The sequence below is a fragment of the Stegodyphus dumicola genome, chromosome X1 (assembly GCF_044657685.1).
Source record: "Stegodyphus dumicola isolate Sdum_Otavi_A_Nest chromosome X1, ASM4465768v1".
In the NCBI taxonomy this organism is placed as follows: Eukaryota; Metazoa; Arthropoda; class Arachnida; order Araneae; family Eresidae; genus Stegodyphus; species Stegodyphus dumicola.
The window spans coordinates 183,241,423-183,267,000 of NC_140780.1; the positions used below are offsets into that span (position 1 = coordinate 183,241,423).

A 25,578-nucleotide genomic window follows, 5' to 3' on the forward strand; every position below is an offset into this window, starting at 1 on the left:
ACTGAATCGTAACAGAAATACTAAATTATTGATATCATGGGTAAAAGCTTTTTGCCCTCCAATCTGTATTGAGGTAAAAAATAAATTGGAGTTTCTGAAAATAATTCTTTCAGGTAACCATTCTATTTCACTTTGTGATTATACGAGGGCTATCCAGAAAGTAGATTACGTTTTGGAATAAAAAAATAAACAAAGTATAGGAAACAAATTTTATTATATACAGATGAAAGCCACACTCAAATACTACTTTTCTACATAGTCACCATACAAATTAAGGCATTTATCGTAGCGATGTATGAGCTTGGAAATTCCTTCGTCGAAAAATTCGGCCGCCTGCGCCTTCAACCACTTCGTTACCTCTTCTTGCAGCTGTGCGTCGTCATCAAAACGCTGCATAGCCAGCCACTTCTTCATTGCTGGGAATAGGTGGAAGTCGCTCGGTGCCAGGTCGGGACTGTACGGCGGATGAGGAAACAACTCCCACTTAAAAGATTCAAGAACTTTTCAAGTGACATTTGCCGTGTGGGGCGGGGCGTTGTCGTGAATCAACAAGATCTTAGAGCTCAACATTCCTCTGCGCTTGTTTTGAATTGCTCTTCTGAGTTTTTGGAGAGTTTGGCAATAGCTTTGAGAGTTTATTGTAGTGCCTCTTTCCAGGAAGTCCACCAAAATTACACCTTTTCCGTCCCAAAAAACAGTCGCCATCATCTTCCTTGCCGACATTGTTTGCATGCATTTCTTGGGTTTTTGGGGAGAACTTGTGTGCCCCCACTGCATTGATTGCAATTTTGTTTCACAGTTCACATGTTTCACCCATGTTTCGTCACCAGTAACGATGCGATCGAGTAAAGAGTGACCATCCTTATGGTAAGCGTCCAAAAAGTTCAACGCTGCAGCCATTCGCTGATTTTTGTGGTCCTCTGTCAAGATTTTTGGAATCCATCTTGCACAAAACTTGTGGTAACCAAGCTTTTTGCTGATGATTTCGTGCAACAAACTTCGCGAAATTTGTGGAAAACTCAAAGAAAGTTCCGTTATTGTGAAATTTCGATTTTCACGGACTTTAGCATCGACTTTTTCGAGAAGTTCGGCGGTCACTATGCTGGGTCTCCCACTTCGATCTTCGTCGTGAACATTGGTTCGGCCATTTTGAAATCTTATGACCCACTGACGCACTCCACCTTCAGTGATAATGTTGTCCCCATACACTTCACGAAGCTGCCGATAGATTTCTATCGGTTTACAGTTTTTTGCAGTCAGAAACCTTATTACTGAGCGCAGCTCGCGGGATTTTCAATTAACGCAGACATTTCAAACCGTCACAGTATCTGAACGGAGCACAGCACGAACCTCTCACTAGCACGGCTAGATGCAGACTGAGCTGCGCAACGCTCTGACCCCAAGATGGCCGCGCTAGCCCCGCCCCTAGCGGACACAGACGGAAACGTAATCTACTTCCTGGATGGCCCTCGTATATATATAAAAAAAAAAAAAAATCACCATCATAGACTGCATTTATTTGTTAGTAAAATCAGGGAATTCTTTTTCCCAAACCACATTAGTAAGTGCCTGGAATAATGTATGGCCGTCTTCTACTCTATTTATTGAAACTGAAAGTGATGACAGTGAATTTTCTGGTTTTAGGGTCAGTGCAGCAAGGCTTAAAGCAAGAGAATTGCTTTTATATTTGAAAGAAAGAATAAATTTGGGGGCTTTGCAAGAAGATGTCATTGAATGTGTGACGTGTTAGGAATGAGCCAACACTGGCATATCAGGTGACCGATGATGAAATCATTATCTCTGTTTTGAACTTGTCACGGCAAGAAAATGATTTAGACACCGACACAGATAGTGGATTTGATAGGAGTGAGGAAATATCTTTTAATGAGAGTTTGAAACATGGTGAAAAATACCTAAAATTAAAAGAGCTGTGTCACAGAGCAGAGATTGTGACTCTATAATTATTATTTAAAAAAAAAAAAAAAAAGCCTTACTGTGGAGCAACCTAAAGTTTTAAAACAAATCTCTACCAAAAAAAATGTTTGAAACAAACAAACAAAAAAAAAAAAAAAAAAAAAAAAAAAAGAGAGAGAGAGAAAAGTAATATTTTATGTTTTATTAATATCCCTTATTTTTATATCTTAATTATATATATCCTTAATGCTTTTAAATATCCCTGTAATCATTAATATAAATGAATAATATAATAAATATATATCTATATATAATAATGATTTCACACATATAATAAATGCATCTAATATGCCTTATTTATTTCGTACCTCTAGTCTGAATATTATGATTTATCTTTTCTGTCCTGAAATCCACAAAATCTGCATAACCTCTAGTCCCAAGTATTGCGGATTTCTGGACTTCTATTGTACCTTCTTTCTATAAAAGTGTTATTTTTCTAACCATTAAAATTGTCACTGCATGAAGGATGTATACAACAAACCTGAAATTTTCATGAAAGGTAGAACATGTCGAGATATGCAGATGATTAGGATTAAAAGGCATATCCACATTACCGACAAAAGTAATGATTCTTTAATGGATATTAGAAGGCATTTTCCGTTTAGAAGTTGTGCTTATTTATTGTTTTTTATGTGGAGGGAGAGCCGTGTTCATAAATTTTTCACCTGAGGCAAAGAGTTAGAGTGTCCACGTAGTATACAGTCAAATAAACTTATCTGTATATATCTATATTCAGCAGAGGTAATTGTACAATGTCATATTATAATTCTTAAAATATTTTTACCCAGAACTCTATGCATTCAGAATATTAATACATGTAATGTCCATGTGCCTTTAATAAACACAGGTACCATTTTCATAAATAGCAAATAGCATATAAATAATGTAAATAGTAACGCAAGTAATATAAAAAGCATTCCATTTATAATCGAGGTCTTTTTATAACTTAATTTTTCTTGCTTTTTAATGAAATTAAATCAAATTTTTTTTCAAAACCTAATTCATTATTTAATTTTTGTTCTATACAGTGATTTTTGAATTCAGATATGATTGAACTTAATAGAATTTCTCAGTTATCTTTAAAAGAATGATTCTGTTTTAGCTACCAAAAATGTTGAAATAGCCTGATTTTTAAAACTAGGTATTTCTGATAAAATATATGAACCATTTATATTACTTGGATATTTAAATGTTAAACTTCTTATTTTCAAAATATTTACGCCCACCAGCGGCCGAGTGGTGAAGTCACTGAACACTGGTAGTTCCATCCGAGGTTTGAATCCCGTGAATGGGCTGGCTGCATGGGCGTTTTTGTGTTTTTCCCCATGTGTAACGTGTACACGAGCCAGTTTCCGTTAGAAAGTCCTCCACGAAGGCATCCCTCTCCTTAGGCAGATAGTCGTAGTGTGCCTTGCCGTAATCTCAATAAACCAAACCAATCAAAATATTTAAATCTAATGGCATTAATTTTTCATCAGTTAGAAAATGGATCGGAAGTTACTTGGTTAAAGTTTTGATATCTCTGTTTCGTTTGAAAATTAAAATATCTCTCATTTATTTCATTTCTACAATGAAAAGTATTTTTCTAAAAAAATTAGCTCTTTTTTCAATTGATTCTTGAAAATCTAATTTATGAATTTTTTGTTTTCACTTATCTTCATATTCTGTTGGTGTATTTAACTTTAAAGATGAATTTTCAAATTTCTGAAGAAAATTTTCTGTTATATTTTGTGAAGAAACAGATACTCCTTCTATTACATTCGTTTGTGTAATTCAGTATGGAAAATATAGATGGAATACTTGTCTGCAGAGAGGGATACTTCTATGGAGGACTTTCTTGCAGAAACTGGCGTATATTTATGTTACAAATGGGAGAAAAGCCACCAAATCATTCATGCAGTTAATCCATTCATCAAGATTTAATATTTGGTTAATCCCTCTCTAAAACATAGAACATTTGTATCTTTAGAATTGTTGATTCCAAGGGTTGATTTATCTGATCATTTTCTTGGAAAATTAAATCCCCCAAAGATATATGTAAAATTTTAAATTGTTTACTTAGAGAGGTTATTAGTTTCAACCCATTATTTTATGTCTTTCAAAAATTTTAACTTTGTAGAATATAAAATAATAATAATAACCAGTTGAAAATTATATAAAATGCTTGATAATAACTTCTGGGTTTCCCTTGAAATATATAATCATTAATAAGCAAGTTTTGAATTTTGTTTTGGTAAGTTAATTAAGGAAAAAAAGCATATGAGTATGCAAGTGCTAAAAAATGGAATATGCTTTTTGTTGCTTCTCACTATGTTGTAAAACTAAAAGTTAATGAACATAATTTATTTTTGAAATTAATTAAAAAAATTTTGTCACTAATTTAGCACTTTTCTTAGCGGTTTACCTGAGGCAAGTGTCTCACTATTGCCCCAGCTCTGGTTGAAGGTAATGTTATTTTGAGCATATCTTATAATTCAATAGCTTTACAACTGTAGCTAACACTTTGGATTATTGCACCATGTGATTGCTACTTGCGTAGGCCAAGATTCAATGACTGGTATAAGAATTTGCAAGCCCAGCAGGGTTATGCAGAATTATGTGTGGAATGTCAATGACCCTCTGTTATAAAATCAATTCTTCGAAGTCAGAAATTAAAATATAAACATTTATTCACAACTACATAAATCTAACATCAGATACATCTACATCAGCTTCATAAATCTAACGGCAGAAACATCTACATTGGCTACATAAAATCCAACATCAGAAAAGCAAGTTCTTAATAAAATGGCTAGCGGCATCTCAGACTAGATAAAAGCTAACAGCAAAAACTGAATTACAATGTTCTAAATAAAAATAAAAATTATTTTCATTGCTAAATTCTTAAAGTTGTATATCTATTGCCAGAAAAGGCTTAGAAATAGCATTTCTAACACCCTCACTCACCAGTGTGCGAGATGACAAATGTTTTATTTACATTGCTGTTATGTGTGCCCTGAATGTACATAACAGTAATGCAAACAAAGTGTTGTATGCACACCCTGGGTCAGGAAACTGCGTGTATTGCATAGTATCAAGTATCTTCATGAATAATACAGTGACATATGCAATGCCACAGATTGTCATCAAAGTGGTTTCTCCTGATGCTGTGGACAGAAATCAGCATCTACAGTGGTGCATTCAACAATACGCATTGATGCATCAATGATATGAATTTTTTCTCTGATGAATTCTGCTTTTGCTTGCAGTATCATGATGGCTGTATATGTGAATCGAGGCACTGAGGGCAGTGAAAAGGGAAAGCTTGCATTATTGATCATCATACCAGCCCAGCATCTGCATTTATGGTATTTGGTGCCATTGGGTACTAATCTTGTTCACTTCTATACCTCATAACATATGCAAGGCTAGAACAGCTTCTTCATGGCTTTTCACCCTCATCTTCAAGTTATCCATGTGCGCCAATGGCAACTTCTTGTCGAACCCAGCATATTTAATTAACGGTCTTTCTATGTGATGGACCTACTGTTGAATTGATAATTAATTGTAGAGTAAAATGTAGCATATACTATCCATTTTAACTTATGTAAAATTTTTTACTAATTTCTTAATGTGACATATGCAAATTTGATGGCATTTAAAAACTGAATTGTTTATTAAAACTTGAAATGGAAGGGCTAACAATGTATTCTTTGCAGTTTGGGTTAAGTTTTTTCCTCTGGACCATTCACTATGTTAAAAGTAAAACATTATGTTTAGCAAATTTGGTAGTTTTTCTCATAATTTGCAAGAATTTGTGTTTGTTGCTTTTGAAACAGTGAACCAGAGAAAAAATTTTTATTTTTATTTTCTGAAGTCATTAATGAGATTTTAATTTGCAATTGTTTAAAAGACTTGGACTGTATTTTATAGGAGACATTAAAAAATTATATCATGTATTAATTGTCTCCTAAGATGCATATTCTTCCATTCATGCCCAGACACTCATCCTCCCACAGTACATCTTGTCCTATCCTGTTTAGTACTGTTTAAAACAAGAAATAAAAATATTGGAAACTGAAATCTTCTAATTGCAGTCTGTGCAACAAAGTGCAAATGCCCATAAGAACTAAATAAGTAAAAATAAATAATAATAATAATAATAATTAAGAAGTGCATTTATTGCCTTTAAAGCCTTCACTGTATTAAATAATGAATGGCTGTATTTAAAAAATAAATTAAAATTCTTATCTTTGTCTAATGAAATGGTTATGCATGATGGCACTTGAAAAGTGCATCTTTTACTCCATGTAGGGGGAAAACATTGTTTTTATATCTCTCAATTTATAAAATGCATGCTGATTCATTTCTCTGAGAATCTGTTAATTATATTTTGTGGGGGGTAGGACTGTATAAGTTTGATAAAAACAATATGCTTACTTTGAGATATAAATTAGCATATTGTATGGGAAATCTGGCTATTTGGAATCATCTGCATATCAAGTGTATTCATGACTGAGTTGCTCAAGTTATGAAACACTGGTAGTATGCAGTGAGTTCATTTGTAATGACTGAAACCACTGAACTGCATGGGAGTCTCACAGTTGTTACACAAAAACAGTCCTTTGCCCTTATAAAATTCCCCTCAAAGACATCTCTTCCTTTGGACAGTTGTTGCAAGTTAGGCAGCAGTTTTTTTTCCTCAAACCAGTTTTCATAATATTCTGCATTCATTTCCCCATAACAGCCCATAGCCCGGTTTCTTTTTTTCAGCTTCACATACATCACTTGCTTCAGGAATAAATCTGTCTTTATTACCAACAGGAACAAGTATGCATTATGAACCTTTTCCCGGGGGGAGCAATGAAACTTGTTGAAAGGCCATTCAAAAATCCTCTCTTAGCAACTGTTTTTAGTTGTATTCTCCCAAATTTTGGTTTTAGAATGCCCAAAATTTACCCAGATTTCATCGGTATAATAAATTGTCCTACTCTGTGCATGATAGGTTTTTTTATATCTCATAAGTATCTGTGCCTTCAACATCGAATGGCGTCACATTCAGTCAAAACTGACTGGCGTTTTCATTTTCAATATACAAATCCTAAATCATTCATCATTCATCTTACAGTGTGAATGGACATATTTGGCAAATTAGCTTCATCATTTATAACTTTAACTGCTTTTTTTGCTTAGCAGGAATTTCATTCCTTAAAAAAGAAACTGTGAACTTTCCTTCATATTATTGCTTAGTTAGCTCATCGTACCATTCAATTTGGGTGTGCATACTGACTTTCAGATGTTCGTTTTCCCTGAGATTAAAAAATCTGGCTCTTTCTTTCAGTTCAGATCTCATGTCATTTATGCTTGTCCCAGAAATGCCAGTCAAATCAGCAGCAAAAGTAACAATTTCGTTATCGGATTTATTAGGAAAATGCTCCTGTAATTTGACAAAAACATTCATAATGTTAATCTTAGTGGAACTGCAGAGTGGTTTTCCTGCCTTATGAAGTTGAAAATTATATACATATGTCGAAGATGAAGCAACTGCTATAATAATTGATTTCTTTTCCTCCTGGTCAGTGGAAGAATGTATGCTTTAATTGCTTTTCTCGTCAAGAGTAGGGCGAGGTCAGGGTCACTGGAATTTGCAGTTTCACCAATAATGCCAAAAAAAGATGTCTTCTTGTTGGTCATTGAATGAGTGGCATGATGTTAGGAAATTCTTAAATAAAAAGCTGGATGCAACGTAATCCATCATTTCACAGGTTTCTTTTTCTTTCCGTTCTCTTTGCTCAACTATATTAATGCTCAGTGCACTTTTTACAAGATAACTTCTTGAATTGGTAGAACTATATTCTACAGCGAATGCATACACTTTCTACTACATCCAGTTTTCTTAATTTAGGTTGACCTGCAGTATAGTCTCCTTATCCTGTACTGTGACCAGCCACTGTTACTTTTGAGGTTTTAGTGTCCTTAAATGAGTTATATCTTCAGGCTTACATTCCATTAATTTTCTATAGTAGACAATATGAGACTGCAAGTTGCTCTTGTTGTGCTACTTTTCTTCAGTACTCAGGGTGTTCAACTTCAGTCTTAGAATATTTTCTAGGTCTCTCACCACTTGGAAATGTCTAGTGATGGTTACAGAGAGACTTGCATGACAATGCTTACCAACTAATACAATGGATGAACTGTGATATAGCATGTATGAACTGCAGTACCTGCAACTAAAATTCAAATTTTGTTTGACTTTGCCAATCGATGTAACATCTGCTATTATTGCCTGAGGAAAGTGCTAATGTTATCATTTCTGAATATTCTATAGCCCACGTTTGCCTTAAAGTTTAACCATTTCCTCCTTCCATGTGAATGTAGTAGTATTCATAAAATAAAAATAATTTCAAATTGTCCTTCATGATGTAACAATGTGAAAAGCCAACAATATATTCATTATAAATACATGCTGAAGATTATAATCCTAATTATAAATATATACTGAAAATTATAATATTATGCTGTATAAATAAATACTGAATATTTCTTGATTCCCCTCCCAAATCTTATGTATTAAAATTTATTCTCTTGCTCATGAAGTATATTTTCTCAAAACTGGCTTTAAGTTTGAATAATTCTACTTCTTCTTCTTCTTCTTCTTCTTCTTTTTTTTTTTTTTTTTACTTTAAATCTTTTGTTGTTCCTCTGTTCCTTTGTTTTCACATAGTATTGAACTCCTTTTGCTTAATTATGCTTCATTCGTTTTTCAAAATAACAGTTTAAGGAATAAGTTTTAATGTTTTGAAATATATTCTAGGTAGCCCAGTCACTTTCATTGCACAAGATAGTGGAGTTCCAAAAGTGGAGGGATCTGGTCTCACTGTTGCTCAAGTTGGATGTTCAGCTTCTTTTAAAATAATATCAAAAGGACTGTGGGGTCATCCACAAGTTACAGTAGATGGTGCGTATAAATATCATGTAAGGCTTAACCCTTTTCAGACGGCAGCTGAATCTCCTAGCCTGTCACTACGAGACATAGCACTGAGCTTCCGTGATGCAAATGGTTGATGCTTGCTCAATAAGCTTAGTTTTGCTAAAAAATTCCTCAAAAACCACTTTTATTCCAATTAACCCAGTTTTTCAAATATTAAAGAAAATGTATTGATCCTTATGCCTGGTGAATTATAGAATTAAATACACATAACTTTTGAAGCTGTAATGATATATATAGAGAGACAATGAAAGAGGAATTAAAAAAATTTCAGCATTTGTTAATTTACAATTAAAATATTTAATATAAAGCAACAAACCTACACAGGCACATCCACATGTACAGGTATACATTTAGAATGAAATTGAAATTTTTTTTTTTTTTTGTGATATATTCTGAAGCATGGGTCCACACAGAATCCTACATTTCAGTCTTTGCACTCAAAGTAAGATTTTTTCTTGAAGTTGTCTTCCTCTGCATAGTTTGAGAACAAACAATACATTTTCTCATTTTCTCTTTCTTCTCATTAAGAATTAGAGGTGGACAATGCCTTTCTGAAAGGTAAAATGGCATCAGTGTTTCTAATGCCCAAAATTCACATTCTCTCTTGACATGACCTTCTCCATGATTTGTGTGCATACTTTTAATCAAAACTGAAGTAATGGTGTTTTTATACCATTTTTTACATCATATAAAACTTGAGCATTATAGATCATTATTTTGAGAAGCCATCCCAAAAAAATTTATACCATTTGGAAGATTTAAGATGGATAATGATTAGCCACTACATCACTAATATCCACTTTTCCCATATTTTTATTGTACTGCAATATACAGTTTCGTTCCTTAATGCATTCTCCCATTTTGTAATTTTGTTCACCAGAATCTTTCATTTTGTGCTTATGCATTGTAGTTAAAAGCAATACCTTTTTCTTTTTACCTTTAAATGCAATCAGACACGTATTTTTACTATACATCATCTTTACATCATTTTGTCTGATCGTTTTTGATGGAAATGTTGGCAGATCTTTCCTCAATTTCATGATTGTGCCATACACATTTGGTTTTGCGTCATCGGAATCTAATGTAAGTGATGGTAATGTGAAAAACTTCTCCAGCTATATGTTCTATATTTTTCTTAAAAGGTCACTTATGAGGTTTTTCTGTTTTCACCATATAGGCCACTGCTCACTGCATGATTCGTATATTTGCAGTGTATATTAAAATGTTTCAAACATAACTTGTATCAGATTCACTTAGTTTATATATTTTTATACCACATCAGGATCATTTCAATGGAACATATTATCTAAATCCTAGCCTGCCTTTTCATGTGAACAAAGATTCACAAGAACACTTTTTTTTAGTTTATACACATTTTAAAATTTTTGTATGAGAGGCTGAGTAACTGGTTTCAGTTTACCCAATTTTTTAGCACTACTGTTTGGTGTAAAGTGAAGATATGGTATCTTCGAAAACCTATCTCTTTACATCATTTTATTAAAAAATGGGAGTAGCAGTTATTTTATTTTTAGTAAAGTACATTTTTAGATCCAGTTTTTTTTTAATCACACCCATTAGCATATTTAATGATAAAAATAGGTTCATTTCTTCATTTGACTGAAATGAGGACTAGGAGAATCTCGAGATGACCTACTGAGGACTGGATCTTTTTTTAAGTCAAAGTGTGCAAAATGATTTCTTTGTTCTGTAATTAAATTTATTAACCCATCGTCAAAAAGTATGCAAAAAAATCTTATTTATCACAGTCACCATCTATTGCATTGTAATTAATACCAAGTGTATTAGTGTAAGCATGTGGCTGTAAATGTTTATCAAATGCTATTAAGCTAAGCTAAAATTATACTTTACTGATTCCAAAGAATTTCAGTTAATGTAACAGATTGTGCTGTTCCTTAACTTTCTGAATTGATCCAGCTTATTATTTTTTGCAGGCTGTTATTATTACAGCATTTTGATGAGAATTAAAGTTGAACTTTTGATTATGTAGAAATAATTCTGGAGCTGCAATGAGATCTACAAAGCGAAAACATGTTTCGATGTCCGTTAAACAAAAAATGGAATAGCTGCAAAAAAGGAATAACAGTATATCCATCTCAAAATCTCAAGGAGTATCGCATGGGAAATCAACTGTATATGGCATAAGAAAACAGAAAAAGGAACTTTTTGATTTTTTTTTGTGGGTTCACACCCGACTGGCAATAAAAACACTGAAAATTTAACAAATTAAATCGAAAAATTATTCGTTATGCTAAAACTGATAACTGAATGAGTCAGACAGCGTCACAGTGAGGGCATACCATTGACAGGTCCAATCCTAATGGCTCAAGTGGCTTTCATGAAGCCACTTACTTGAGTGGCTCAAGTTCATGAAAGCTCATGTGGCTTTCATGAACTTAAAAAATGAATGCACATATCCGACAGGTTGAATCATATCTGACATAAGTAAATTTAAAAATTGCCATTGTAAATGGCAATTAAAAATGTCAGGTGAAAATGTCTGATACTGAAGCTGCTGAACTGTTTGCAAATGAATTGATTAATATCATTAATAGTGAAAAGTGATGTCCAGAACAAATTTACAACCATGATGAAACTGGTCTTTTTGGGTCATGAGCTGGTACCGTGAAATACCTTGGCAACCTCTACAGAAATGGCTCCAACTGGTGTCAAAGATCCCAAAGCAAGACTAACAATTTAAGCATGCACAAATGCTGCAGGAATGCACAAGTGCAAACTTTTCGTAGTCTGAAAAAATACACGACCTTGACAGCATTTAAAGGAGTAAAGATATACAGTTCTTTATCTCCCGTTCAACTGGGCCGATTTACAAAATTCAACTTGCAGTTTACATGCTTTGAAAGCGCAACTAAGGATATATATTAGATTTATATGTAACATTGTTCTAACATAGGTATTTTGACACAAAATTGGACATTTTCTGAAATAACATACCAACGTTTTTCTATATTTCAATTTTATGACTTAAATTATACCTAGTTATTAAATTTTTTAAAATTTGGTGCGAAATTTACGAAGAAATTCAAAAATTTATCCTGGCACAATTTTTTCAGATTGCGCCAAGAATAATTCACTTGGCGAACTTCTTAATATGTGACAAACAATTTTCCTTTCCGTTCCATTATGCCAGAGTGGGAAAAAAGGCACCTCATTCCTATCGTTTTACATTGTGCATGAGCGGAAAACAAGTCACTTCGTTCTTACCTTCAAATAATTTTAGCAAAGTGTCTAAACGACGTTTGATGTTTTATCGCTTTCAACAAATATGCCAAATTTCAAAATGCGCCAATATATAAATTTACGTATATCTTCGGAATTTTTGAATAAAAAATTGTAATTTTTTTGCAGGTATAGTTAGAAATACGTCTACATTAAGATAATGGTAAAACTTTTATATATTATAATTCAAAATGTTTTTGAAAAATTTATAAAAATTATTTAAAAATACAAATTTTAAAAATAAATCATAAAAAATGGGTGAATTTTATTTGGAGTGAACCTGAATTTCGAAATGTGAAAGGGAAGAATCAAATAAGTTTAATAAAAAAAAGAGAGATTAATAAATATATATCAAAGTCAATTAACACTGAGAGCTAATTTTTGAAAAACTCCTCGTGCGATTTTTACAAAACTTGGTAGTTTAGAGTAATTTGAGTCGTAGAATTGAAATATGGAAAAAAATCGGTATGTTATTTCAGAAAAAGTTTCGCTTTTTGTGTCAAAATACCTATATTAGAATAAAGCTATATATAAATCTAATACATATCCTAAGTCGCTCTTTTGAGACATGAAAAATGCAAGTTGAGTTTCATCAATTGGCACAGTATAACGGGAGATATAGAACTGTCTTTTTTTTTTTTTTTTTTTCATAGTTTACATGATATATAAAAATGGCAAAATAAATATGAATATAAAAATGACACCAACTGTATCAGTTGTGAATTGTCCTTATTATTATTATGCCTATTTTAAGTGTGTTTTGAGAAATGTTAATCATAGTTAATGAAATTGCCACTAGTAATAACATATATGTAATCTCAATTTATTTTAATGCATTGAATGCTGTAGAATGCAAAACAAATTTTATTTAAAATATGAGGAAAGTGAGTGTCCTTAAATTTGCATTTTTATGTAATTTATCTCTAAAGTAAGACATTTTCAGCAAATGTAAAAGTGTCTATCTAGTAATATCCTCATCTTCATTTTTACTGTTAATCCATTTTTTAGCTTTGTATGACAACTGTCTTCAGGTATCAGTGCTAAATATATTTTTTTTAAATCTTTTATCTTTTCCTGCTAATTATGCAAAAAGTCAAACTGATTTGTTGAAACAAATATTAAAATTAATTTAAAGACATTTATTCAACATTTTCAAAATTACAACTTTAGTAGCTGCAAGAAATTAACCTTGCATGGGTTTGTCCTAAAAGTTTTGAATTTTTTAGTATTCAAATTTAATTCATAAAGTGCTTTAATGTTTTGAATGAATTAAGGTTCATAAGAAACTCAATTTCACTTTAAAACTTTTATAATTTAGGACCAGAAACTGAAGCCGATGTTATCATTAAAGAAGAAGAAGAGGGTGTATATATAGTTTCTTATGTTCCTCAGGAAACTGGTCTTTTCGATGTCAAAATTTTGTGGAATAACAAAGAAATTCCTGGTAAAAATATTTCATAATATTCATCAAGTGTTTTTTCTGTGTGCCTCAATGTAAAATCACCTAATATAATTCAAGCTTTCAGATATGGCAAAAATTTATATTCATTTTGGCCACTTGATATGAATTAAAATAGATACATTTGTGTGTTCAAATTTTGCCTTTCATTATTTGTGAACATATTTTCAATTAGTGATATTTATTATTATTCTTTAGATCAAAAAGTTTTGATACTATCATATAAACATAATTATGATGGACATAGGATGCCCACAGAGTACATAGGATGTCCACAGAGTCCCTGAGCAAATTTAGCATATTATTGTGAGTGTCTTGTAAGAGATAGTGCTTCAAATTTTTGTAATGGTATTACATATACCTCAAATTTTTCCCTGAGCAATTCATTTTGTTTTAATGTACAAAGTGTGGGTTTGTGGATCTGGAAATCCTGATGACATGAGGGAGTTGAAACAGGACAGTGGAAAGTGAATGTTTGTTGAGAGATGCTGTGTGACTAGATTTTAGGGCTATTTTTCTTCATTGAACAAATAGTAACAACCAGAGTTTACCTCAGTACATTAATTACATTTTCCTACAGCTTCAGGACCATCAACCAGAGCTGATATTGTTGCATATCAAGGTTATGTAACTTGTGCCAGTTGTCTTAAAATCTTTGCCCTTGCTTGTGATAATTTGACCAGTGCCAAGTGTATACAGTCTTCCATTCCCAAGCAATAAGCAGTTAAAGTTGTTTAGGGACTTTGTGGACTCTGTGTACTTTCAGTTTAATGAGCATTTGAGATACAAGGTATTATACATACATACAGACAGTTTTTCAAAAATTCCTTTTTGTTTTATTTGGTTGAAGATATTTAGAAGAGATATGGGAATACAGTTATGAGTGTCTTTCTTGAAAGTCATGATCTTGTTGATTGGGAATTTTGCTAAATTCGCATGGCATAAAAATACACGAAAAAGAAAACACCTGTAGCACTGCTGCTAAAGAGTTTGACATTTTTTTATATAGTCTGAACTGGAGATAAGACACTGCAGGTATTGAATTTATACATATCTGGTCTTTGTTGAAAAATATATCAAGTGAAACAGACACTTCTGTATGGGTATTAATGGAATATCATGAAAGTATGTCACAGGAAATTTCAGGAAATATACAAGTTGACAAGTGTTTTGCAATTTGCAGTCAGTCATCTTATCTAAAAGTATAATAGAAGAAGAAAATTAACCCATTGAGCAGCACAAATTTTTGGATCTATCAAGAAGACCTGTATTTAAACTGTATTTATTAGCTAAATTAATAAATTAGTATATTATTTTAGCCTGTGTTTTCATAAACTTACTTCGCTAAGGTGACATTTACATTATTTAAGGAAGTAACAAAGCAAACTATCTTAAATTATAAGCTAATCTATGCCAAGTGACAAAAAATCTCATTAACAGATAAAGCCGGTCATGCTGCTGAGAGGGTTAATATGCTGTGTAAACTTTCTTAAGGATTTTGAAATTGCTTTAATTTTTTCCTTGTTTCATTTTTAGGATAATTGGGTGAAACTGACTATACAGATGCTTTCTAGAATGTGTTTGAAAATGGTTATGTTTAGTAGAGATTTAATCTTAGGTTTATGTATAGCCAGTTTGTCTTTTATTGTAGTAGAAATTTTAACAAAATGTGACAACCGTAGTACTGACTTGGAGAGAGTGGTTAAAAGATAGAAATATGAACTTATTGTGTGGAGACTAGAATGGCAGTATAAGGTTAGATTATTTCAGTATGGGCAAAGAATATAAGGGCTGCTTACCTGTAGTAGGGCTTTGCGGAGAATTTGCTGAAGGAAAATGGCTCATATTTATGTATGCATGAGGAAAATCACAAAAATACAGCCTACCTGTTTGCTGGGAAACAAATCTTGGTTAAACTGCCAGTGTTCAGTGGTTGTACTGCTCAGTCACTAGTAGAGTTTGGAATAAAATATTGCAACAAAGTGGATGCATAATATGCTCATAATCTCTTACCTCTAAATGTGAATGGGTGACATTTCTTTTTGCCTAAGTGCATCATTAAAGTTGATTCCTTGGGCACCAAGATTTCAAAATTTCATGTCTTTTAAGAATCTGTAAAGATTCTTGTAGACAAATTGGGTGAATATGCATTATTTTAGTCATGTGAAAGCCTTTCTATGTGCTCAAACTGAGAATGAACTGGGAACTTTGATCAGTCATATGATGTTCAGTCTCTATGACCGACATGATAAAATTTTAGCACTTAGTGAATCAATGCCAATGACTACATCAACTCAGAATCACCCATCAAGTATATTTTGTTATAAATATATCCTTTTATGTTGGTGCTAATGACTGTATCACCCAGTATAAGTTTCTTTGTATATATATTTGAAATGTATAATCTCATACATCATTTGTGTTGTGCAGCCGGGGCAACAGGAATGAGAGAAATTTCGGAACATAAAGTGATATGTTTATTTCAGCATCCATCTTGCAAGCGTTCCCTCGTGTACCTTGAGGAGAAGCTCTATTTATAGATATGTGTGTGTCATGGTGCTCATCCAATCAGCGATGTTAATTGAAATTACGAGGTGACGCTATCTTCTCATCAGGAGTGTTCATAAGGACTTTATGTAATATGACATATTTATGACTTTGGCGATTTGGTGGGCACCAACAGGTTAATATAATTTATAATAAAGAAAGGATTTCGCCAAAATTTAGAAACAAGGATGCAATTTAGGTAGAGAATCGCCAACACATTATTAAGGAATATGATTAGAATTCAATTTAATCAATTGATTTAAAAATATCATTACATATATATATCTTATTAACTTCCCTGTATATTTAGTTACTGGACATGTGTGATTGTAAAATTTTTTTCAATGTATACTTTACTGTTTACTTGCTATGCTTGTGGCATATGGTGCAATTATTCATAGTATTGCATTTTCTTTAAGAAGAAACATATGCCCAAAACAATAATAGTATCTTTGGTCACACATCTTTTGGAAAGATGTTTACTTAATTTTTTTCAGTGTAACAAATGCTCAGCCATTGAATCAGCTTTTTAATTCTTCTTAAACCTTGCTTGATTATTGAATCAGCTTCTTGATTTTGACTTCATGGAATCGAGGAGGTATTATTGATGACTTTGAGCAGAGTATTTTTTCTGATCTGACTTTTTAAAATTATATTCTTAATTCCTAAGTATAAAAGAATTTTGTGAATTTAACAGTCATACATAATATATAGCATATCTTGTGTATAGATTTTATTTTGATCATGTGTTTCTCGTACATTACAAATAAAGCAAAAGTGAAAAAAAGTATGTTTGTATTAGAATATTACAAAGCCAATTTATGCAATTTTCTTCATTACCTAATTTTAGGAAGTCCATACCATCCACGTGTGGTAAATAGTGCTAAAATGAGGGTTATTGGTGGGCTTGAAAATGTAGTTGATGAGCACAATCACATTCCTCTTGTTGCTGGTGAAGAAAAGCGCATTCCATTTGATATATCTGATGCTGGCCCAGGTAAGTGCTATTATATGTTAATTTTTTTAATGCTGCAAATTTTTAGTTTGCATTTTATTCTCATTAAATTATTCTATTCACACATGAGTTTTTTTGTTTTGGCCTTTGAATTTTTTTAGGAAAACCAAGAGCTGAAGTTAGAGGCCCTTCTGGTATGATACCTTCAAAATTTGATCAGACTGGTAGCCATAGGTATCATCTTGTATTTACGCCTAAGGAAGGAGGTAAATTATTGTAGAATTATTAATTAAAGGCATTTATTCTAATTGTCCCAATTATTTTAATGAGTGAAATTTATATACTGTAATAATAGGAGAGCATCAGATTTATGTATATTTTGCTGACATACCACTTCCCGCATCTCCATTCCTTGGATATGCTGAAGAGCTTGGACCTGCTCCAGATCATACCCGTGTTGTTTTACGAGGTCATGGATTAACTGGTGCGAAAGTAGGCGAGGAAGCTGAATTTATAATTGATGGGTCAGAAGCAGGACCAGGTGAATATTAGTTTCTTAAAAGATGTTGCATTTGAAAAAATAAATGATAGTGCCTTTTGTTTTTGCAGAAAATAGATTTAATTTTAATGTAAACAAATTATCATTCTTTAATGTAAACAAATTATGCAATGTGCTACTAAAATTTATTACATTATTATTCAATATAGGTGTATCTAAGTTGTATGAAAAGTTGATTGCAAATGTTTGTATAAAACTTACATAAATTGTAGCTTCTAAGCCTTAATTTAAGATATATATGCTATGAGCTTTTTCTAATCCAGCTGTGACATAGTATTGCTGTGTAAATACTCAGCAGCAATTATTTCAACCCAGTGAAATGTTTAAACACCAGAAGCTATGGTTGTATCTACTTTAAATTAAGCATTTTACTTACCACAAGATTATTTAAACATATCTATACAACATAATTGTTTTTGTATTAATGCATACTAACAAATGCTGTAATAGCAAACATTTGTAACTAAATATTAGAATAGCCAACATTTAAAAATTGCTATTGTAAAGTCTTTATGTCCTATAAAGTACTGTTAGCTCCGGGTTTGAATCCTGAGGAAGACATGGTGGTTTTTAAGTGCTTAGTGTCTGTTTAGCATGTGAGCACTTGAAATACTGTGGAGCCAAAAGTCCTTTAGAAGGGTCTGGTGGTAGGAAAAGAGGGGTAGGAACCTTTTCTGATCCATTCCCCCTGCATCAAAATTTTTATGGAGCATTACAGTTACTGTGGTGGAATTATACCTGTACAAGCACTCGTGAAATTCTGGTATCCGATCCACTTCTGTCTTGTCCTGTACGTAAAAAAAATAGTAATAGTAATAATGAAAAAACATGTTAGTTACAGGAAGCTAACAAAGCCTCAGGATAATATCAGTTCTTATGTCATAGTCTATATAACAATGTGTAAGAAAAGGGACTAGTATAAATATATTTAAGGTTAAAACCCAAATGTATTGTTCGCAAAAAATGACTGACATGTGCCCACTGGCTTAGTTAAGTCATTCGCATTGCTTCAACTTCAGAGCATACAGTATGCGTCAAAATAACACATAGCTGTATAATTGCATAAAATGAAATCACCTTCACCTTTTTTATTTGAGGAATTATGTTTTTTCATTTTTTTATAACTGCAAATTTTTAGAAAACAGTCTTTGTATTGGTGAAGCTTTCTAGCTGTAGGTTGGTTGTGGGTGTTTATAGATGATTCACTCCTATGCAAGGCTATAATTATTCTAGTTCAGCATTGGATGCCCTTATAAGATTCTAACAAAGTGCACAGGGTAAAAGATCTAGGTGTGTAAAGAAAGGGATGCCTTTGTGGAGAACTTTCTGGGGTAAAGTGACTCATATCCATGTGACTCATGAAGAAAATCATGAAAACTAGGCTATGTACTGGGATTTGCATCCAGGGCGAATTATCAGTGTTCAATTTATTCTATTTTCTTGCCCACTGGTTAGCCTGTTCAACAGTGATTTAATTTTCTAATGTAATCTGTGATGTATTGCTGAAAGTACTTGTATAAACATTTTCGTTATTTCATTGTTGTTGCAAAGGGGGAAAACCCTTTGACTTGAGTAGACTGATGATGGCAAAAGAACATAGTCCTATTCACTTTAAGATGAATTTCACACAATGGTTATAATCACTTGTGTAAAGCCAACTTTTTACACCAAAAAAGAAAAAAAAAACTGTTAATGAAAATTAACTAAAACTTTTGTTGGTAAATTATACAGTATGTAAAATTTATAGCTGATTATTCTGAGAATGAGTAAAAGAAGTGTCTCAGGGAAAGAGAAAATGTCTTAAAATAGATTAAAAATTTTGAATTTATTTGACTATGATTTTCTTTCTATATGTGACATAACAGAAATTTTAGATGGCACAAATTATTGATTTTTTTCATGAAGTTGTCTTTGTATAGTTTATCTTAAAGTTTCTAAGCACATACAGCTAATAACTTATGAACATCAAAATTGTTTTTTAAGTTCTAACATATTTCTCTGTATTAAGGTTCACCTGAAGTTACTCTTGGTGGTGTAAAAGCAGACATTCCAGTCCAAATACTTCCAGTTGGTAATAATGTATACAAAGTTCTTTATACACCCAGTGTGCAAGGTAAATATTTTATATGTTTTTGAATAAGTGTTTAAAATGTGATATTACTGAAAGCTAAAAATATTTCTGAATCTCTGAGAATTTTATCTAAGAGTTGCTTTCTTAAGAAATAAAGAGCAGGTGTTTTGTGTGTCTTTTTTTAGTAACATGAAATGGTTTATGATCCGTTAAAAATATTATGCTGAATGAATCTGCCATTCAAATGAGAAACTAGAAGTGTTGCTTGTTTAAAGTAATGACTTTGTATGCTCTGTTACGTTGTAGAGTTCCGAATTAAAAATATTCTGCATGCAGTCAAGTGTAAAACAAGTGATTGGTAATCATCTTCTTTAGCTGATAAGTTTCATTTAAGTCTGTGTAGTGAGTATATTCAGAGAAATGGGATTTAGAATAGCCTTTTCAGAGTTCAGAATCTGCAGCAAGGTTTTCTTTAATGCAGCAGTTCTCTTTAATGCTAAAGTTCAACTTTGATTTTTTCACAAAGGACATATCTCCCTAGTAGATCTCTTGTACCTCTTCTAGAATGCAACTTTTGATGTGTATTATGTAATTCTAGTGACATTGTATTTTTCAACTCTTCTGAGCTTAAAAACCTACAACTTGGTTGATTAACTGAGAAAGGATGTACAATTCTCTTGGTGAAAGATCAGGTAAATGTTGTAGGCAAAGCTAGAAAAGATTTCTAGAACAGAGTTCCTATTCTGGTGAAAAATTTAGAGAACATATGGTGCCTGTGGCAAGGAACATTTTTGTGTGAGAATCCTCTGCTTGTTGAACCAAAATTAAGACTTAGGATAAACTGAGCCCTGCCAAAAATATACTTCCAACAAAAGTAATTTTCTGGACTACTTGCCGTAAGTCCCCATAGTTTTAGAAAATAATTAAGTTCTGTCATTATTTTATTCATTGTCACTTTTATGCTCATTATCTTCAGTGTCCTTTCTAAAAATCGCAGAAAATTGAAATTTAAAAAATTTGAAACTGTACCATAAATATACTTTCAAATTTCATAGGACACTGGACATTTTCTGAAATTGTATGGAACTTCGTTTTCATGCTCTGCTTAACAAATGCAGTTTTTCATCTTTTGCTAACCACACAAAACTTTGACTAAAGTGGTAAGAATATATTATCACTTTTGTTGTACTCAACAACTCATTATAATACACATTTTCTTTAAGTAAGATGACATGTAGAAGTTAAAATGTGAGGAGCCATTAAAAAGAGTGAGATCTGTGTATGAATAGAAAGTGTGATAAATACAACACAATAAATAGAAAGTATAGTGTGATACTTGACTCAGCCTTTCATCCCTTGAGGGGGGTCAATAAAATTAGTACCAAGTTCGTTTGGGGACTAAACACCGGGGGACTTGTCCACTTGTCCAGGCAAGATGAACAAGCATCCCGGAGCCCATGGTCTAGAAAGTAGACATCAGGGCACTGCTGGCCATATCTCTCTAAGGGCTGTTTGTGCTGCCAAGTTTAGTTTTAGTGCGATACTAAATATACTCACTTCCAAAAGTTAAGCACGAAGATGTAAAATGCCAAAAAATCAAGAAATACTGCTTTGATTGACACAAAATTTGGCAGGAAAGTAGCATATATATTTATGCATAAAACAAAATCAATAATATATACAGAAATGAAAACAATATTAAATTTTTGTAAGTTATCAGATAATGACATACTTGAGACTTAAACAAAATTATGTATAAAGTGTAAATAAACAGATAAAATTAAAAAAAGGACATTAATAAGGTGTGTGATCCTCCCCCCATCTGTATACAAAGTTTACACCTTGTGACCATGCTTCTAATTAGGTGGTCAACCACTGCAGATTTAAGCAATCACCATTCAGAGCAGTTTCCAGCTCAATAAGAGTGGCTGGAGGTGGGAAACGTGAAGATACAGCACGGCCGAGAGCATCCCAAAGATTTTTCAATGGGATTAAGGTCAGGCAAATATGCCGGCCACGCCATACGCACAATCCCTTCACTCTCCAGGTAGTCATCGACGATGTCAGCTCTATGGGGACGTGCGTTAGCGTTCATTAAAACAAAAGTAGGCCCAATTGCTGCTGCGTACAATCTCACAATGGCTTCTAGGACTTCATCTTGATACTGGACAGCCGTCAAAGAACCCCATTTACAGGTGTGCAGGTTGGTGCAGTATCCTAATGAAATCCCTGCCCACACCATAATGCTTCCGCCTCTGAATGCGTGACGTTCGGTGATGTTTTGGGACTGATTGCATGTTCATTGTTCATGCTGTATCCTTATACACTTATCATCTGGCTCCAGAGCAAAGCTTGACTCATCAGTAAACATGACATCGCCCCAGTCAGATACATTCCAATTGACATGTTCCAGGCGCAACTGTAATCGTGCCCCTCTTGATTGAACGGATAGAGGAACACAAACTTGATTTCCTGGGCGTATAGTCCACTCATATGTAATCTTTGGCGTACAGTTGCTGCAGATATCGCCTTACTAATGGACCATAGATGTCACACGTGTGGAAGTCGCTCTGAGATTCCACTTGGCTACAATAGCAATATATCGATCTTCAGCGGGGAATGTAACCCTTGGGCGACCGGCTATGGTCCTTCGGACAACTGTCTGTGTGGTTGTGAATTGTTTCCATAAACGGGAAATTACAGAATGATGAACGCCAAAGAAAATAGCAACATCTGTGATGGACTGTCCTGCTTCAATGCGCCCCACAGCACGCCAGCACTCAGAATCTTCCATTCGTCTTCTGGAAGTCATAGAAACACGTATGTCTTGAAAACAAATTGTACGAAAATCTTAAACACCTTCTATCAGCGCTTACAATCAACTTCTGTAACCCTTCATAAAGCTAGCTTCTTATGAGACTGTCTTTTTTGCATATTTCTTGACATGAAAGTGCAATTGGCTGTTACCTAACATATTTACATACTTCCATCTACCTCTGCAGCAAATTGCATCCTCTTCAATTGTGATTGGCTTCCAGAAATTAGCATTTTCCTCTCCGTGCTTAACTCTTGGAAGTGAGTGTATAATGCTCCTGTTTAGATGATATGCAGTTCTCAAATTTGCCCTTAATTTTACTTATGTGAAGCAGCGTTTTATGAGAAGTTCTAGTAAAAAAATTCTTATGTTAAACATTCTTTTACAGCTAAATCTGTTGTCATTTTTATATTACTACACACTTAATTTTTTATTGTCTTTTTTAAGGAAAGAAAGAAGTTTTTTAACGAGATGAGGTTCTACATTTCATAATTTTATTACAGAAATAAGAAATTTGTTCTTCCTCCTCATTCTGTAAATTTTTTAAAAATATATTGTAATTTTGTAAGCATGAACATTTTGTGTAATTTCTATATAGGAGCATATTTATTGAATGTTATGTGGTCTGAGCGTCAAGTGAAAGGATGCCCTCTGAAAGTAACTGTTACTGCTGGTTGTGATGCTGAGAAAGTGTCTTGTTCCGGGGATGGTCTCCGTGGTGGAACTGTAGGCAAAGAAATAAAAGCTTTCATTGATACTAGGAAAGCTGGACCAGGTATATTATTATTTATAATTCCTATAAAAGTGTTAGATGATTCCTTTTTCTCATATTTGTTCCAGAATTTGCTTCATGTAAATATTTGAAATTTTTTCTACTTATGCTAATTTGCATTTATGCAATTAAAGATGAAGTTTGAATTCAACACTATAATGCAATATTTCCTGGGCTTTTAGCTTCCTAACCCACACACATGTTGCTGCAAATTATACATGCAGGTAGACTGCATCTGCAATTCATACATTGCTTTGGGAGGGAGGCAAACATAAACAGAGGAGAAAATAATTAGTTAATACTTATAAATTAATTAACAATGATGAATAAATATTCATAATTATATAGCAAAGACTTGAAAATCTTCATGATCATCATTTTTGGAACCAATGATATAATATGCAATTTATTTGATTTTCATGTTTAGTCATGTTTCACACTTCTAGAGCATTTAAAAATTTTTCTGCATGAATTTTAATTAAAAACTTTAGAAAGCAGCATAAGCATAATTTTTGTTAAGTATATTACATTTACAGGTTGTGTATTTTTTATCAAAGTCATATATATTTACCAGGTCATATACTCTGTGCATATCCATTGCAATAGATGTGTATATATTTGTTGGACTGGATATGTAAAGTTTTATTGGGAGAATTACTTTCATACTCCTGCTTAGGCTTTTGTCTTGATTGGGAAAAGAAGTAAATTTTTTAGTAACCAAATTTAAGGTATTACTGAAATAGAAATCGCATTCTGGGCTTTTTTCCCTCTCTTCTTTTATTTTTTAAATGCATGTATGTGGATATATTACTTGTTATATAATTAAATCTCTATCTCTTAAAAAGTAGTGTCTTTCATAATGAAACAAAAAAGTGAAGACGATAAATGTATCACATATTAGTTTGCTGAAAGAAAAAATTTTAAAATACAAGTGTCAAAATAAAGCTTTAATTAAAGCTTCCATGTTTTCTTATAGTGTGATATTTGGTATTTGTAAATGCAGTTACTTTACTAGATTCTCAGTTTTTCTGTGCTATATCCTTTTTTATGGTATTTATAACTGTATTGAAATTCTGACAAGTTGTTAATAAGTTGTACTTTCATATCTACAGTAGACACCTCTTAATGTGATTGCAGTTAATGCTATCATTTCGATGTTGTTAATTTGCGAAGTCTGGCCTGTTTATGTAAGAAAAAATGGAAACTGCTTTGCTTATTGTGAATTTCAATTTGGTCAATATGATCAATAATACAGCATATTTTTTTTTTAAATTAAAGTTGTCAAATAAAATACATTTGCTAAATAAGGTCAAAATAGATTGTAAAAATTGTGAAGTGAGAGGAAAATCTCGCCAAGTGAGAAGTTAGGATGCCAAACAGCTTGGTTTTGAATTCAGTCTACCATTAAAATAAATCAAAGAAAGTAAGCATAGTTTGACATAGATTTTGAGTAATTCTATCGATTTTGAGGGTAATCTTGCCAAAGTCTTCTTTTTGCAGGGGGGGGGGGAAATTCTGCAGAATTTTTCCCTTAAAAAAAATCTGATGTGGACACCACATGACTTCCTTGCATAGCCTATTAAACTAAAAGCATTTTTTGTTGCACTTCATTTAAACTTGTTTCCTAGAATTATTCTAACTTAATTGGCTGATCTCTCAAGGCAAGTTGAAAATGACATAAAAAATTACAAATTTTGAAAATAAAAAATCCAGGACAATTTTTGTTGTACTGGAGTCAAACTTCTAATTTTTTTTTCCATAACGAATATAAAACTTTTCCAAATGAGTATAGAAGCCAGGAGACCATATTAAAAGTTAGATTTTGTTATTTGTCGAAAATAAAATTTTTTTAAAGAAATTTTGCATTGCCAAAACATGAATATTTTTTTGTAATTTAAAACACATCTGTAATTGGAAATATATATCTATATGAAGCATATTTTTTGTTTTATGTATGTTTGCATGTATGTATATATAGCAGGTTTAACAAAAAGGGTTTAAGAATTAAAAAAAATATAGTTAAAAGTAAGACAGGCATTGTGTATCTTTAAGCCCTTAGGTTAGCACATAGATTTGTCTGCTGCTGAAACATAACCTGCAAAGTATAGATTAAGGCCAGGAGTATGAGGGTTGTACCAATCATTAGATCCACCGTGTTAGAGGATATTACATATTTTTGCTGCTATTAAACTGCTCAT

General features: G+C 32.6%; 1 protein-coding gene across 2 annotated transcripts in view; it reads left to right on the forward strand.

The window, feature by feature from the left end:
* jbug (filamin-type immunoglobulin domains fbug) overlaps positions 1–25,578 on the forward strand; it is a 347,148-nt gene that overhangs the window by 310,244 nt on the left and 11,326 nt on the right. For both annotated transcript variants that reach the window (XM_085807591.1, XM_085807590.1), the window contains exons 42-48: positions 8,768–8,911; positions 13,521–13,646; positions 17,059–17,205; positions 17,325–17,429; positions 17,519–17,704; positions 19,731–19,835; positions 23,207–23,383. In XM_085807591.1, coding sequence (XP_085663717.1) covers positions 8,768–8,911; positions 13,521–13,646; positions 17,059–17,205; positions 17,325–17,429; positions 17,519–17,704; positions 19,731–19,835; positions 23,207–23,383 — 990 coding nt within the window. The remainder of the gene's footprint in view (positions 1–8,767; positions 8,912–13,520; positions 13,647–17,058; positions 17,206–17,324; positions 17,430–17,518; positions 17,705–19,730; positions 19,836–23,206; positions 23,384–25,578) is intronic.